Source organism: Rhea americana, unplaced genomic scaffold (genome assembly GCF_003343005.1).
Source record: "Rhea americana isolate MKP2758 unplaced genomic scaffold, rheAme1 scaffold_27, whole genome shotgun sequence".
NCBI lineage: Eukaryota > Metazoa > Chordata > Aves > Rheiformes > Rheidae > Rhea > Rhea americana.
The window spans coordinates 6,405,050-6,418,603 of record NW_028186390.1 but is presented as its reverse complement, the minus strand read 5'-3'; the positions used below and the strand labels follow the sequence as shown (position 1 = coordinate 6,418,603).

General features: G+C 57.7%; 1 protein-coding gene across 1 annotated transcript in view; it reads left to right on the top strand.

Annotated features, from left to right (window-relative positions):
- LURAP1 (leucine rich adaptor protein 1) overlaps positions 1 to 7,466 on the top strand; it is a 9,397-nt gene extending 1,931 nt beyond the window's left edge. Inside the window, exon 3 of the mRNA XM_085308199.1 lies at positions 4,820 to 7,466. Coding sequence (XP_085164325.1) covers positions 4,820 to 5,530 — 711 coding nt within the window. The 3' untranslated portion in view covers positions 5,531 to 7,466. The remainder of the gene's footprint in view (positions 1 to 4,819) is intronic.
- Positions 7,467 to 13,554: the final 6,088 nt, after the last annotated feature.

The window sequence follows — 13,554 nt, the reverse complement described above, 5'->3', positions numbered from 1 at the left end:
CGGACCGACCGGCTCCCGGCTCGCCCCTGCCCCGCCCCGGGCACTGGGGCCCCCTGTGGGGCCGGTAGCGGCGCTTTCTGGCGGCGTTGGGGGCATTAGATGCGGGCAAAGTTTTCCTCAAACCGTTTTGGGGTGAAAGAGCAGCGTTTTGGACGCGCTAGGCGCTGAAGGGTGATGCCAAATGGCTCCTCTTCCCCCACCGGTGAGGACCCCGGGCTGAGCCCCCTTGGTTTTTTTTTGGGGGGGCCCACTCCAGGGCGGGGGGCTCGGGGGACAGCGGCGTCCCCCCAGCGAGGGACATCTGCCAAGGGCGTCGCGGTGGCTCCAGCCCTGCAGCCCCGGCGCCGGGGACTGCGCGGGCCTGGGGGCGCTGGGGGTCCCCGCCCCACCGCGGGGTGTCCCCAGCTCCCGTCCTGCTCCGACGGAGGGCCGGCGCGCGGGGGCTTCTCCCCGGCTCTGCCCCCGACTCACCGCCTGCCCTTGGGTGCATCGCTCGGCACCCTCTGCCGCTGCGTTTCCCCTCCTCCCCGGCGCGGCCGAGCYGCTTTCCCGTCCCCCTGCTGCTTTCTGGGATTCAGTCCCGGCGTGGGATTGTTATTTTTTGGGTTCCCAAGGATGCCGCCGCCGCGCGGGCGGCGGGGACAGCTGGCGGAGCTGTGGGGCGGCGTGCGGCGGCGGGAGGGCGACGGATCCGCCAGGGAAGGGGGCGCGCGGCGACCCCTCGCCGCTCCGGGTTCGAGTCCCTGCGGGGTAACGCGCCCGCGCGTGGGCGCTGGCGGGAGCTTTTCCCCCGTGGTTTGCTTTCTGATGTAGCTTCTCTGGTGCCTGGTAGAAGGGCTGAGCTCTAGCTGCAGCCTTTCTTGAGAGGTTAGGGGAAAACAGCTATAACCTTTCTTGTCTCCTTTTTRTTTTATTTATTTATTTATTTATTTATTTTTTCCATGCAGTATGGAGGGAGCAAATATCCCTGCTCCTCCAGGAGACGTGGCTGAGATTGGGCAATGGGTTAAAATGTTACTGGGGGAAGGGACTCTCCCACGCGCACGCACGCTCAGAGCAGGATTGAATAAGCATCGTTTCTATAGGAAAAGGGGCTAAATATAGCCAGCATCCATTCCTGCCGCTGAGGAGGTCTTCCACGTGCAGCACTGGCCCGGCCTGAGCAGTCTGTACTGGGGATTTGTCCTGTCGTGAGSAGACCCTGAGAACCTCTCCCGGCCCACTCGGTGTTCCCGGGGTCGGTCCCAGCAGCGTAAACCTTTCACCCTTCCTCCACGCTGACTGCCAGGTCGCACTCTGACCAGAGGAGAAAGGTCTGAAAGCCCTTGGCCGCTTGCAGGAGGCGGAAGGCGCTCTGGTGTTTTCCCCAGCCCCGCGCTGCCCTGCGCCGCCCCGGCGGGGAGCTGAGCGCCTGGAGCTGCTGCCCCGCACCCCAGAAGCAGCCCCACGCAGGCGGGCTCAACTCATAGTCTGTGAAACGCCTTTGGGGCCAGACTTGGGGTGATACTCTGTTAACCTCAGCTCGGGGTGCAGAGCCAGAGCCTTTCCTGTCTTTGGCCTGGCTGTTTGCATCAGCAGACCAAAGCACGGGGGTCRGTGGCTGCATCCCTAGACTGCAGGTGGGGAAAGTGAGGCACAGCCCACTCCTGGATGGTGGCAGATCTAGGAGTAGAGCCCCGATCCTAAATCTCAGCACAGGGCTCCCCTTTTCTCCCTCATTCCCTTGTGAATAGGAACCTAAATACCCCCCTACTCCAGCCCCTCATAGCGATGCCAGCAAACTTTCCTCTGAAGCATCTCTGGCCCACGCACCACCCTGCTGTTCTAGCAAGTGAGTGCTAAAAGGAGAAACTTGCCTGGCAGTGGGTGGTGGGGAGAGAGGGAGCAAATTCCCACTCTCCCTTCCTAATCTAAGGAGGTCAAATTCCTCCTTGCAGGAATGACGGAAGCGGATTCGGAATGAGGAGAGTAAATCCTGCCTTGATGCAGCCCCAGGCTTTGCATACACCCTGGGCGTTCACAGCTTGCTTTTTAGCATTGCAAAGGAAGGCTCTGAGTTTAAATGCATTGGGGACACAGCAGGGACAGGAGAGGGCAGGGCAGAAACATTTTGTTTGTGAAAATGGAGATCCCGACTTGCTAATTTGTTGCTGCGCGCCCCTGCGGAGGCAGAGCTAAGGCATTTACTTCAGGCTGATTCTGGCGTTTGACTAGTTAGACTTTTGTGCCTTGGGTTTGGGGTTGGGTTTTTCATTTTACTTGAGGTCCCACAGAAAGTGATCATCCCCATAGGTATGTCTGTCTATCTTTCCTTTTTTTGCATAACTTTTGAACTTCTTGGCCATTTCCCCCCTGCATTACACAAAACCTAGAAGTCTCAAAGATAGAAGGTGTCTACTGGTTTCTTGAGCATTGACTGCTGGGGAGAGAAGAGAAGACCTATTCCTATTTCCTCACACCACCTGCCCACTGGTGTGAGCTGTGCTGTCTCAGATTAACCTTGTATTGGACATCAGGGTATGTCCTGTACTGGGAGAGAAGTGCTACCAAGGAGGAATAAAATGCAGTTGATCTATTTGAGAGGTTCTTGAGGTCCTTCTGTACAACCTTGCTTTGTTGCAGGGTGTTYTAGGGGTGCAACAGCAGGGTTCAGGCTGGCATAAAATAGCAGCAAAGCAGCTGCCAGCTCTTTCCAGGAAATGAAAAATAGGGGGTGTTTTTTCATTTGCATCCCACCAACTGATCTCAGAGTGGCTTTTGACCTCAGGGCTCTGCTCTGTCCATTGCATACATGACAGCAGCAGTTGGATGTGGCAGAGAGAAATGCAATTACTCAGACTCCAGGGAAGATGCTAGGAATTGCCAGACTTCCTAGTCCAGTGTCTTCTCTGCGCCAAGGCCAAATGCTTTAGCAAAACATGCAGAAAAGTCCATTGTAGGCAGTTTTAGAAATAGCTTGCCTAGAAAGGAAATTTCTGCAGTTCAAAGCTGGCTCCGGCCCCAATTTGGGCAGTTTATAGCTCTCTTGTTGCTGTTATTTTTTAAAAAAATCCAGCTTGATGGGCCGGGGGGAGGAAGGGTTTATTGTCAGGGTCTCTACAAATGTTTGCCCATTTTCTTTGTGTCCTAYTAAGTGAGAGGCGTCACATGCCAAAACTCTGGCTGGAGTTTTCCCAAGCTCCTTCCTCTGATGGTTTGTTGCTGAGCTAATTGTGGGACCGGAGATGGGGATCTCAGGGGACCTGTGGGTCATCAACAGACGGGTGACTGGAAGGCCACCGGATGCTTGGGAACAGTTGCTGTGCTTAGAAATGGTCCCAGGGGACTGTGTGGTTTTCTTTCATGTGTCAGTGCGAGGGATGGGATGAGTTTGAGAACATGTCTGTGGGGACTTGTGGGAGCCCGAAAGGACTGTGCTGGTTGCCCATAACCATCCTTTTGCAGCTCCTTTAGCCAGCACGTGTTGGGTTTTTCTTCCCACCTTTTGCAAAAGTGGGGGAAAAAGAAGAGTCAGAGAAACAATATGCACCATTTTGCATGTGTCAAGGTAGAAAGCGGAAATTAGCCACATCTGGTCTGCSCTGCTGCCATCCCTGCTCAGATGCAGTGTCTGCAGCAGTCCAACTGAAAGGGCTTCTTGCAGCCTCTCTTGCATGTTTGAGGAACATGCCCCAAATATCACCTTGCATTGGCTGTCCATAACTGTCCCATTATGRATTTCTCTCCCTCTCTCTCTTTTTCCCATCCCTTCTTATTCCCTTTGCTGGCGATGTATTTCCATCCTGTGCAGGGGAAATCCAGGGGCTTTCAGCAGTGAGTATCATACAAGCAAGAATGTCTTGGCAGGCTGGCCTTCCCGTTAGGAAAACAGATGTTTCTACAGCAATTGAAGTTTTGTGAAGAGCTTCCCCTCAGCCTCGGAGGGACAAGAATCAGCAATGCGAGTACTGTGATCTCTCCCATCTCCCTCCACGGTCTCCCCAGCTGCTGCTCAGGCTGTGCCCAAGCAATTGCCGGGACGGATGCTTTGTCACCTGTTTTCTTTCACGTCCTGAAAAAAATGCTGCTTGGCTGGTAGCTCTGGGAGTGATTCAGACCTCAGTTTCTAAATCCTGCCGTGTCACGTGGGCACTGTGCTTCCCTGGCTCGGATCAGACACCTCACTTATATGAAAAGGGGAGAGGTAAAATGCATGAAAGGGTCCAGCTGAAACAGCCCAGAGAGTTGGCTAGGGGGACTGCCCAGGCCTCCAGAGGAGCTGGTAGTCCAGCAAGATCCTTACCTTAATAATGTCTTGGAGTCTTCCTCCCCGAACACTCTGGCCCTGTCCCCCTGGGATTTCAGTCTGGACCCAATGACTACAGTCATTTGCTTTCTCCAGTCCTCATAGGAGGCAGTGATGTAAATGCCATGGWTTTTCTAGAGGGTGTTGGCTGGCCAGCGATTGCCATGTGCCACTGGTCCCAGGTGACAGTGTCCCCAGGTCTTGGGAGAGGATCTCTTGGAAAGAGGATGGGGGTTTCCTTGCCAGGCATTTCCCATGCATGGTGTTCAAGTGGCTTGTGAGACCCGTGACCACATCAGTGATGTTTTTATCTTGAAGTGGGTACAGTGGCACTGCACCTGGCATGTCCAGTGGATTCCTGGCTCTCTGGATTGCTTCTGCTCTCTGGAGCTGCCGGGGGCTTGGGCACATTCCAGGCTGCAATGGGACCAGAGAGAGAAAGGTGTGGGCTGGGATTCGGGGTCTTGGTCTCTGGATGGAGGGGGAAGTGGGGCTGGTTCCTCCTGACCTGTGCGCTCTCCATWTCCCTGCCAGGCCTACCTGAGAGCTGTCGATGTGAAAATCCTGCAGCAGCTGGTGGTGGTGAACGAGGGCATCGAGGCAGTGAAATGGCTGCTGGAGGAGAAGAGCACGCTGACCAGCCGCTGCAGCAGCCTGACCAGCAGTCAGTACAGCCTGGTGGAGAGCCAGGAGGCATCGCGGCGGGGCAGCTGGGACAGCTTGCAGGACCCCAATGACAAGCTGGACAGCATCTCCATTGGCAGCTACCTGGACACACTGGCTGATGACATGGATGAGTATTCCCAGAATGCTGCTGACCCTGCCACAGCATCCATGCCAGGCAGGGCCCTGGCCAGGGCAGAGCAGGACTGGGCCAGGATTGACCATGACAGAGGCTTATCTGCAAAGCAAGAGAAGGGCAAAGCGGAGCATGAATGGCCCCACGCAGACCACTTGCCTGCTGGGCTCCCCCAGGATTGGAGCTGTCTGGACCAGCAACGGTTTGCTAAGGAGCCCCAAGTGGCCAATGGCTATTTGGGCAAGCAGCCCTCCTCTCTGGAACCAGGCAAAGACACCAAACTGTCTTTAGGGGCTGGGGAAAGGATGGGGAAGGGTAACCCAGGTGGGAAGGCTCGGAAAACTGAAGCTGACTTTGAGAACTGCAAACTCAACAGCAAAGTGCACCTGGAGTATGATGCCCACTGGCGCTGGCTTCAGTCCCAGGATGATGTGACRTTTTTGTAGCCCATGCCTTCGTGTTCTCAGTCCAGCTCTGCCAAACATCTGCTCTGCTTCATGTGTTTCTGCTTGGGAGRGTGATATTGCTAGGGAAGGGGAGATAGGCTGGCTTGGCTGTGTCATGCTGCCCTCTGACAGCCCCCTGCACTGTGGGGAATGCCTGCCCCATGGCAACTGGGAGAGGCAGGGCAGGGTGGGTCCCTGTAAGTTTAATCCTTTGCTGCAGGGTGATGCTTGCAGGTGACTGGTCACAAGCAAGGACCTGGTGGCTGGTGACTCCTCCGTTGTCCTTGAAGAGAGACATCTTGCTTGAGCTGGCAATGAAGGRATGGTGGGGGACACCTGGGACAGCAAAACTCCTGGATTCTCTCCTTGGCTCTTTGTCAGCYCTCTGTTCCTCAGCTTCTCAGCTGCAAAAGCTGGGGACCCTTCCCCAAATCCACCACCCRGAGAGGACAGGAGATGCTCCCACACATCCACAGCTTGGCACCAGCATGCTTGGTGAGAGCTGTGGGGCAGGACTGTGAGCAGAGARCTCTGAGCATCTCAATGGGACAAGCTCATTTCCAACTTTCCTTTGAAGGCCAGTATCTATCAAGGGTGATTACATGTGAGAAGAGCAGAGCACTTGGTGGGAGATGGAAATCCATTTTTCCTCTTCTGTTTCTGGACTGTCTCCCACCTTGTGACCAAATCATGAGGAAACCCCAGTCAAAAAGTACTGGTCTTGATGAAGTGGGAGTGTACAGACAGCCTGGCAGAGTCTGTGAGGTTCAAACTACTGTTAAGTCTCATGCTTTCCCCTGATGCAGTGTGATGGAGGTGATGGCCAGGATTCTTCATCTGTGTGATGAATGGTGACAGATCTCTGCAGCCAGCCAGTAACCAGAAATGTGAGGTTCCTCTGCAAGGGTGGATTTGCAATGTCCCTGCTYTAGAGACATCTCTGCCCTGTTAGCCTTGCCTTCTTCCTGTGCCTTTTACCATCCACACACTATGCTTCCCAGCACACCCTCTTGCTGGCTTTTAGAGCATGGCTTGCAGCTGGAGCTGTATGTTAGCTTGGCAGAAACTGCTCCCTGTAAATGAGGATGCGGGGAAGGACCTTGGCATCCTGCAGCCTCCGTTTCAAGGAGAGGGGCTCCTCCACTTGCACAGTGGTAGGRAAACAAACCTGAGGTGTCCCAGCTTTACTACCTGTGAGTGCATCTGCTCCTGACTGAGTGTGGAGACAGCCTCATTAGGGAGTTGGTGMCGTTGTTCCTCTCTGTCTGTGAATCCCAGCTTGGCTGTTTCCTTGTTGAGGTGGTGGAAGTTGGGATAATGTCTCTGAAGTCAGTGGCAAACCAAGAGAGGGGGGAAGATGTTGTGAATATTTCTAGACCAGAGGTGGTGTGAGCTGGACAAGTTTAGGAAGGCAGTTGGGTGCCTGCTGGGGTCTGCCTGAGTTTAGCCTTGTACCTCTGAAACAGCAGCTTCAATGGGACTCTGCTCTTTGCTGAGACTTGTGAGCACCCTCTTTTACACAGCAGCAGGAGAGATCCTCAGAGCTCTCCTGGGTGGACACAGAAAGGTTTTGGCATTCATGGCCAAGAGCAGGACAAAACTCAAATTCTTGGGGATGGTGTCTGTCAAGGTCCTGGAGGAATCCCAGCAAACCAGAGTTCGACTGCCCTGCGCAAGTGGGTCCCATCTACTTGCCCTTGAGAAGCCATGCTTGGCTTGCGATCACCCGTGAGCACCTTACAGCTTCCTGCGTAGGCAGCTATGCCACTGCCAGCTGAGCCACTACATCCCTCGAGGCTAGCTGTCCCTGGCTTTCCTTTAGTCCTGCATGCAATGAATCAGCTGTGGGTCCAGGGGAAATGGTAAGTCCTCTGACGCTGTTGAAAACCACTGTTGACAAAAATGGCTGGCTTAATAAATGGTAGCATTTCTGCAAGGCCCCGCTGCTGGTGCTTTGCTGAGCACACGGGGCCTCTCAGGGAAGGGGAGAGGTTCCTACCACAGCCATCCTGCTTAGAAATGCCTCTGGAGCCACTGGGAGCAGGTGCGACGGAGCAACTCAGAGCTGCGCAGACAAGGCAGGTTTAGCCTCRGTCCTGAAACAGGCACAGGTCTTGGGTCTAGGGATCTGTCCCCATCACCTCACCACAATGACACCTGCCACTAGGAACTGTTCCTGAAGCAGCTGGGTACCTGAGCAGGTCTACCAGGGAGAGTGGWGGGGAGGACGCTGGTGAGATTGAATCTCCCTTGAGATCGGGCATGCTGAGCTAGGCAGAACCATGTCTCCAGCAGCAACTGGTAACTGCTTCCTTCCTCTGCATCCCTCCAGGAGGTTTTGGTTGTCTCCAGCGTCTCCTGTTGCTTTCCYCTTGGTATACATTGCTGTTTCAGCCAGGTGTTGTGCTGGTAGGAGTGGGTACACCCCTGGGAACACCTCCCTTCCAACCAGCTCCACATGATGTGGTAACAGGGAGGTTTTTCTCTCCCTGCTCTGACACATCTGGTTTGGCCTTCTGGCTACACATTTGCTCTCTGCACAGTCCTATCTAGGCCCCTTGGGTGCATGGCAGAGATTTCTCCAGCACGGTGCAGAGAAGGAGCAGCCACAGCTCTGTTTTGAGGGTATTGGGAAGCTGATTCTGGCCTGGCCTGGCTGCTGGGGTGGGTCCTTTAAGACCACTGGAGCTGCTGCTCATGAAAACACCAGCCTTTCCAAAGCAAATGCAATCTTCTGCCCCAGCCCTGCTGTCCCAGCCACAGCATCCGCTTAGGCTTCTGGCATTGAAACTGTGAGTTTTTGCAGATGGAGAGGCAAATACTGGAGCCAAGAGGGCTGCACAGGATTTCCTTTTTTTTTTTTTCTTCTGGGATTAGGTAAACAAAAAAATATGAAGGAAACCCTGGAAACAAAATACCCAGCCTGTTTCTGTTCCAAATCCTAAACCGCAGTGATTGGGCTGCTTTGAGCATCACTGAAAGGCCAGACAGTATGGCAGGCTGCGGTTGCTCTTTGCAGCCCAGGGCTGGGAGGAGAAATGTCATGCAAAGGAGTCAGGGTTGGGCTCCTGCCGCTGCGTAGCCTCTGCTGATGAGCACTAGTGAGCTGCTCAACCCTGCCAGCACCGGGGCACTACTCAGCCTGCCTCCACGGAGCACAGGAGCATGCATGTCTCCCACGTGCAGCTCCCCAGCTAAGGAAATAGGGCAAATCTACTGGCACTACGCAGCGCAGCGTGACTGAGCGTTCGGGACAAGGCTGGAAATGAGGCTGGGGGTTACGCCAGCTCTTTACCTATGCGCTCTCCCGTCCATCAGATGGCTCTGCAGGTACCCAAATGCGGATACCCCACTGGCCTTCTCTGGGGCTGTCCCAGCAGCCGTCCCGGGTCTGTCCCGTGAGGTTAGTCCCTAAAACATGCGATGGCCTGGAGACACATTGAGCTAAATGAGAGCTAGCTTTTCAGCAAGGTCATTTCTGTCCCCTCGGACATCTCCTGCAGATATCAGCTGTCTCAGTAATATCTCCTGTCCTGTGACTCTGTCTCTGTTACAAGAGCCTAAATTGCCCACAGCCTTCAAATCTGAGCCACCGAAATCCAGCTTGTCCCAGACCTTCCCTGGGGAAATACCCTGGGAACATCTGTCTCACTGCCAGCCAGGTGATTTGGGGCAGCAATGGGGCGAGAGCACCCRTGGGTGGGAAACAGCCCGGAGCTGGATGCGCAGCCTCCGCCTGCACGGCCTCCGGGGAAGAGCCGGTTCGCTGCTCTGTCCTGCTGCCCTTGCTCTGCTCTTGGGCTCTGTCAGGTACGAAAACAAGCTGACAGAGCAAGCCCGAGCCCGGCGGGCTCTGAGCCGCTGCCAGAAAACGCCCACCTCGGTTATAATAAAAGCACCAGCAAGCTAATATTTTTTTTAGATATACGCAGAGATTAGGCTTTCTTAACAAGGCACTAAAACACTTTAATAACTAGCGACGGGAGCTGTTTAAAAGTCTTCTGGGCTTTTCCCCTCCCTTTGTGCCGTGCAGCTCTGCAAGGGCCTGTCCCTGAAGTAATGCAGCCATTTAAGTAATTTAAAGTAGTTCCTTGCACAGAGACTGTGCGAAAAACCATCTTTTCCGAGGCTCCAGGGAGGGAGGGGGGGAGGAGGGTGGCGCGAGCGCGGTGCCGGGTCCGTGACACGCATCCAGGCTCCGGCTCGGAGGSTCGGAGGGGGAGACGGTGTCTAGCCTGCCTCCGAAGCGGCAGCGCCTGTGGGCTGGCAGGGCTTAGGGAGATGGTGCCGGACCCCTTCGGCACGCCGGGGGAGGCACGGGYGCTGCGAGGCGGCCGCGAGCTCGGCGCCTGCCCGTGCAGACACGGCGGCTCTGCACCACCGCGCTGCCGGCGCCGGATCCGGCCCCCAGGCCTCCTCCCTGCCTGCCCCGCTCCGGGCTCGGGGGCGATGCGCCCCGTTGCACTGCTCCCGGCATCGCTCTGGGAGGAAAACCCTGTCCGGGTGTCAGGGCCTCTTGGGGCTGCTCTGAAATATCCTGGTACCTCTGGGAACGCGGGAAGGGGAGGGGAGCGGGCTGCGGGGGACGTGCGCGCACCAGCCCGCCTCGAACCGCCCCGGCGAGGTCCTGCCCCTGGCACCGGGTGCTTGGTGACCCGAAGATGCAAAAGTGCAGGTTGAGCAAGTCTGAACGGGAGTTGATAGAGCCCCGCTCCGCTTCCCTTTGCTTAGCAGCGGCTCCCGTCGGGGAGCCGGGCTGTGAGCCGCGGGCCGGGGCTGGCCCGGCTCCCCCGCCGCCGGCGGGCGGCAGCACCCCGACCCGTCGGTTGCGCCCCCGAGCGCTGCCCGCAGCCCCGGCGTATTTTTTGGCTGTGTTTGTGCTGGTTGCAGGGGGGGTGGGGGGCAGCAGGGGGTGCAGACTGGTGCAAACACTGGTGCAGACGCTGGTGGGTGTCCAGCCTCCCAGGAAAGCGCTGCAGGACTCCAGCCYGGCCGGGTCCTGGCCCGATCCCCTGGCTGGGTCCTGCATCTGGCCTGTGACTTGGTGAGGTCCCCCCAGTTGCCATGCTGGTCTGGGTSGTGGGGACGTCCCCAAGCGATGCCACCCTGGGGGAGCGCGTGGGACCCCTGTGCCGGCTGCCCCCACCTGCCCGCCAGCCCAGCTTGCATCACCGGTGGGGAGTGGAGGAAAAATCTGAATTGCTTTTCTGAGAAATTAATCTGCTTTTACCGTCTTAGCACAGCCTGACCTAAAAGAAATCCCCCCCCTTCTTTTTTCTTTTTTGCCATGGGGAGTTTAAAGGGGMAATTACAGCAAATGCATTAAGACAAGACTGCAGGAGAAGGGAGCCAGATCCTCACCAGGGCCAGATCGGTGCAAGCAGTGGGGCTGGGCAGTCTGTGGCAGGATTTCCCGGGCTGCCATCTCCTGTGTCCCCCCTGCCTGGAGACCCAATCCAGGTGGCAGGAAAAAATGCAATTTCACGAGGGAGGACGCCGGTGGCGGGTGACCCCCGAGGGGGCGTCCCGCTGGCGGTCCCGCGCGGCGGGCTGCGGCCAGGGGCAGCCGTGGGCGCAGGGCCGGGGCTGGGAAGCGATTCCCTCCCGGCAATACGCCTCTCTCAGATGTCATCTCCAGATCCTTGGAGCCACCGCGGCGGCGGCGGCGCTCAGACCTCCTCCCGCCCCGTTTTGGTGCCCCTTTCCCAGGAGCTTTAAAGCTTGTGGGCGGCCCTGGAGAGGGCTCGGCCGCCGGGGCCACCGGGGCCGCCGGGGCGCCAGGCGCGCTCTKCCCCTTCCCGGCTCTCTGCGTGCCGGGCGGCTCGAGCTCAGCCTTCCGAGCAGACATCAGAGAATCCCCACTGGCTCACCCCTGGGGCTCGGGGCTCCCCAGGGATGGCCTTGTTGTCTGGGGGGACATGGTGGCCGTGTCCCCGGATAACCCATCCAACCACGCTTCCCCCCAGCTGAGGCCAGGAGAGGTGCTGGCTGGGGGCGYATGTGGCCCTCAGATGGCTCCTCGCAAAGGGGCTTTGAGCCCCGAAACGGCTCCAGCGGGATCTGAGTCCCTGGGGAGCGGTGATGCTGGCAACCCCAGCATCTCGGGCACCTCRAGTTCAAGGCCATTTTTGGGTAGCGGATCGTGCTTAGCCCCGGGCCTCTGGGAGGGCGGAAGCAAGCGGTGGGCGCCGTGTGGATCACGGCTGCCGTAAAAAGCCCCGGCACCTCTCGCCCCTCCTTCCCTAAGGCGCTTAGGGGAGGAAAGAGGAGCTTAAAGAGCAACCTCGGGCGCCGAGGGGGCCCGAGCGTGGCCGTGGGGACGCCCTGCGTCTTCAGCCCCTTTCCGCCGCGCTGCGCCCGCTCGCGCTTTCGGTGCGGCCTGGAGGGGCTTGGCTCTGCTCTCCCTCCCCTTGCACCGCTGCCCGGTGCCGTTTTTGAGGAAGTCCCTGCAGGGTTTTTTTTTTTAGGAAGCCCTGCCCTGGAGCCCTGCCCGCCGGCCAGTCCTCCCCGTCCCCAGGCAGGGGGGCTGCGCTGCCCCCTCATTCCCCTGTGGCTTCTCCTCCTCCTCCTCTCCGTGCTGGGGACCTCAGCCCCATCCTGCTGCCCTCCCAAGGGCCCCCAATAGAAGATGCCCGGCCTCAGGAGCCCCCTCACCTGGGAACGGGGAGGGAGCTGTGCCGCGTAGCCTGTTCCCTGCCCTGCCTGCCCCCCCGAACAAGACCCCTGGCTGGGCACGGGGCGGTTTGGGGGGCACAGTGCTGGGTCTGGCAGACAGCTTGTCCCACACCGGGCGGCCAGAGAGGAGCCGATGGCCACAGGAGGGAGCTGGGACCCTTCCTTTGCGCCCAGCTCCGCGGACAGTGGTTTCAGGTGGCTGCTGGGTGGGCGCAGAGCACCCGTCCCGGGCAGGGGCTGCTGGCTTTCTGCAGGAACGGCCCTCYGAGGCTCCCGGGGGTTTTACCTGGATGCCGGTGCTACACCGGACTGCGTCCCCTCAGCCTGATTTCTCACCAGCTTCTCCGCGGCCTGTTCCCAAGAGCTGGATCAAACGGCAGTGTCAGGGCTGCTGAAAGCCAGCCCTAAAGACGTGCCGGGAACGTGGCAAACGCAGTCCYGGGCGGAGGGGACTGACTCCGTCCTTGGGGAAGCCACCACCTCACTTCCAGCAGCTGCTGACTGGTGGCCCCAGAAGTAGAAAAGATCCAGGGCTGTTGCCCGCAGCCCTGCAGGGACCTCTGCCAGAGCAGGGAAGGGGAAGGGGCTCTCTCATCGATCCCCTATGGACCTAGGCACGGCAGCTGGGGGGTACGGTGTCTATACGGCCAATATACGGTGAGCAGGTCCAGCTGGCAGAGACTGGAGGGCCTGCTTAAAGGAGAAACAAAACAACCCAACCCAAGGAACGACAGGTCTGCTTTCCTCGCAGCGTAGTCTGTATTTATCCCTCCTTCCCGAGCACAGCTTCTTCAGGGAGCAGCGCTTCGCCTGTCTCGGCCRAGGCCGAATGGCAGCCTTTGGCACRCAAAATACCTAGTAATTCGGGCTAAGCTCGGTTCTGCCGCAGCCCAGTTGCCTGCCCTGTGTGTCATTACCCAGGATCCTGGAGGATGCCTGCGTGGATGTCTCRAGGGTCTCTGTGCAGAGAGCACCCYGGTGGGGCTCCTGTCCTGGGCAAGGCTTCATTTTTCTGCCCTAAAACCTCCATGGAGGCGGAGGTGTTCAGTTTGATGGCCTTGGAGCTAGTAAGCCCCCTTTGCCAGCAGAGCTTTCGTGGCCTTTCTCCTGGCCTTAAAATACAAATCAAACTCTCAGGATGTTCCTTTTCCTATTTGGTTTGGTAACTCGCCTCTCTCTTTGGCTGCTGTTGCTGCTTTTCACGCTTCGAGGAGCATCTTGCTGACATCTCTGGCTCTGGCACGCTACCAGGGAGGCTCCTCTTGGCAATGGCCCCATTAAGGCACAGACTTGGTTGCAGCATCATGCTGGAAGGACCATGGTGTACCTCATTTGAGAAGATCTGTGTG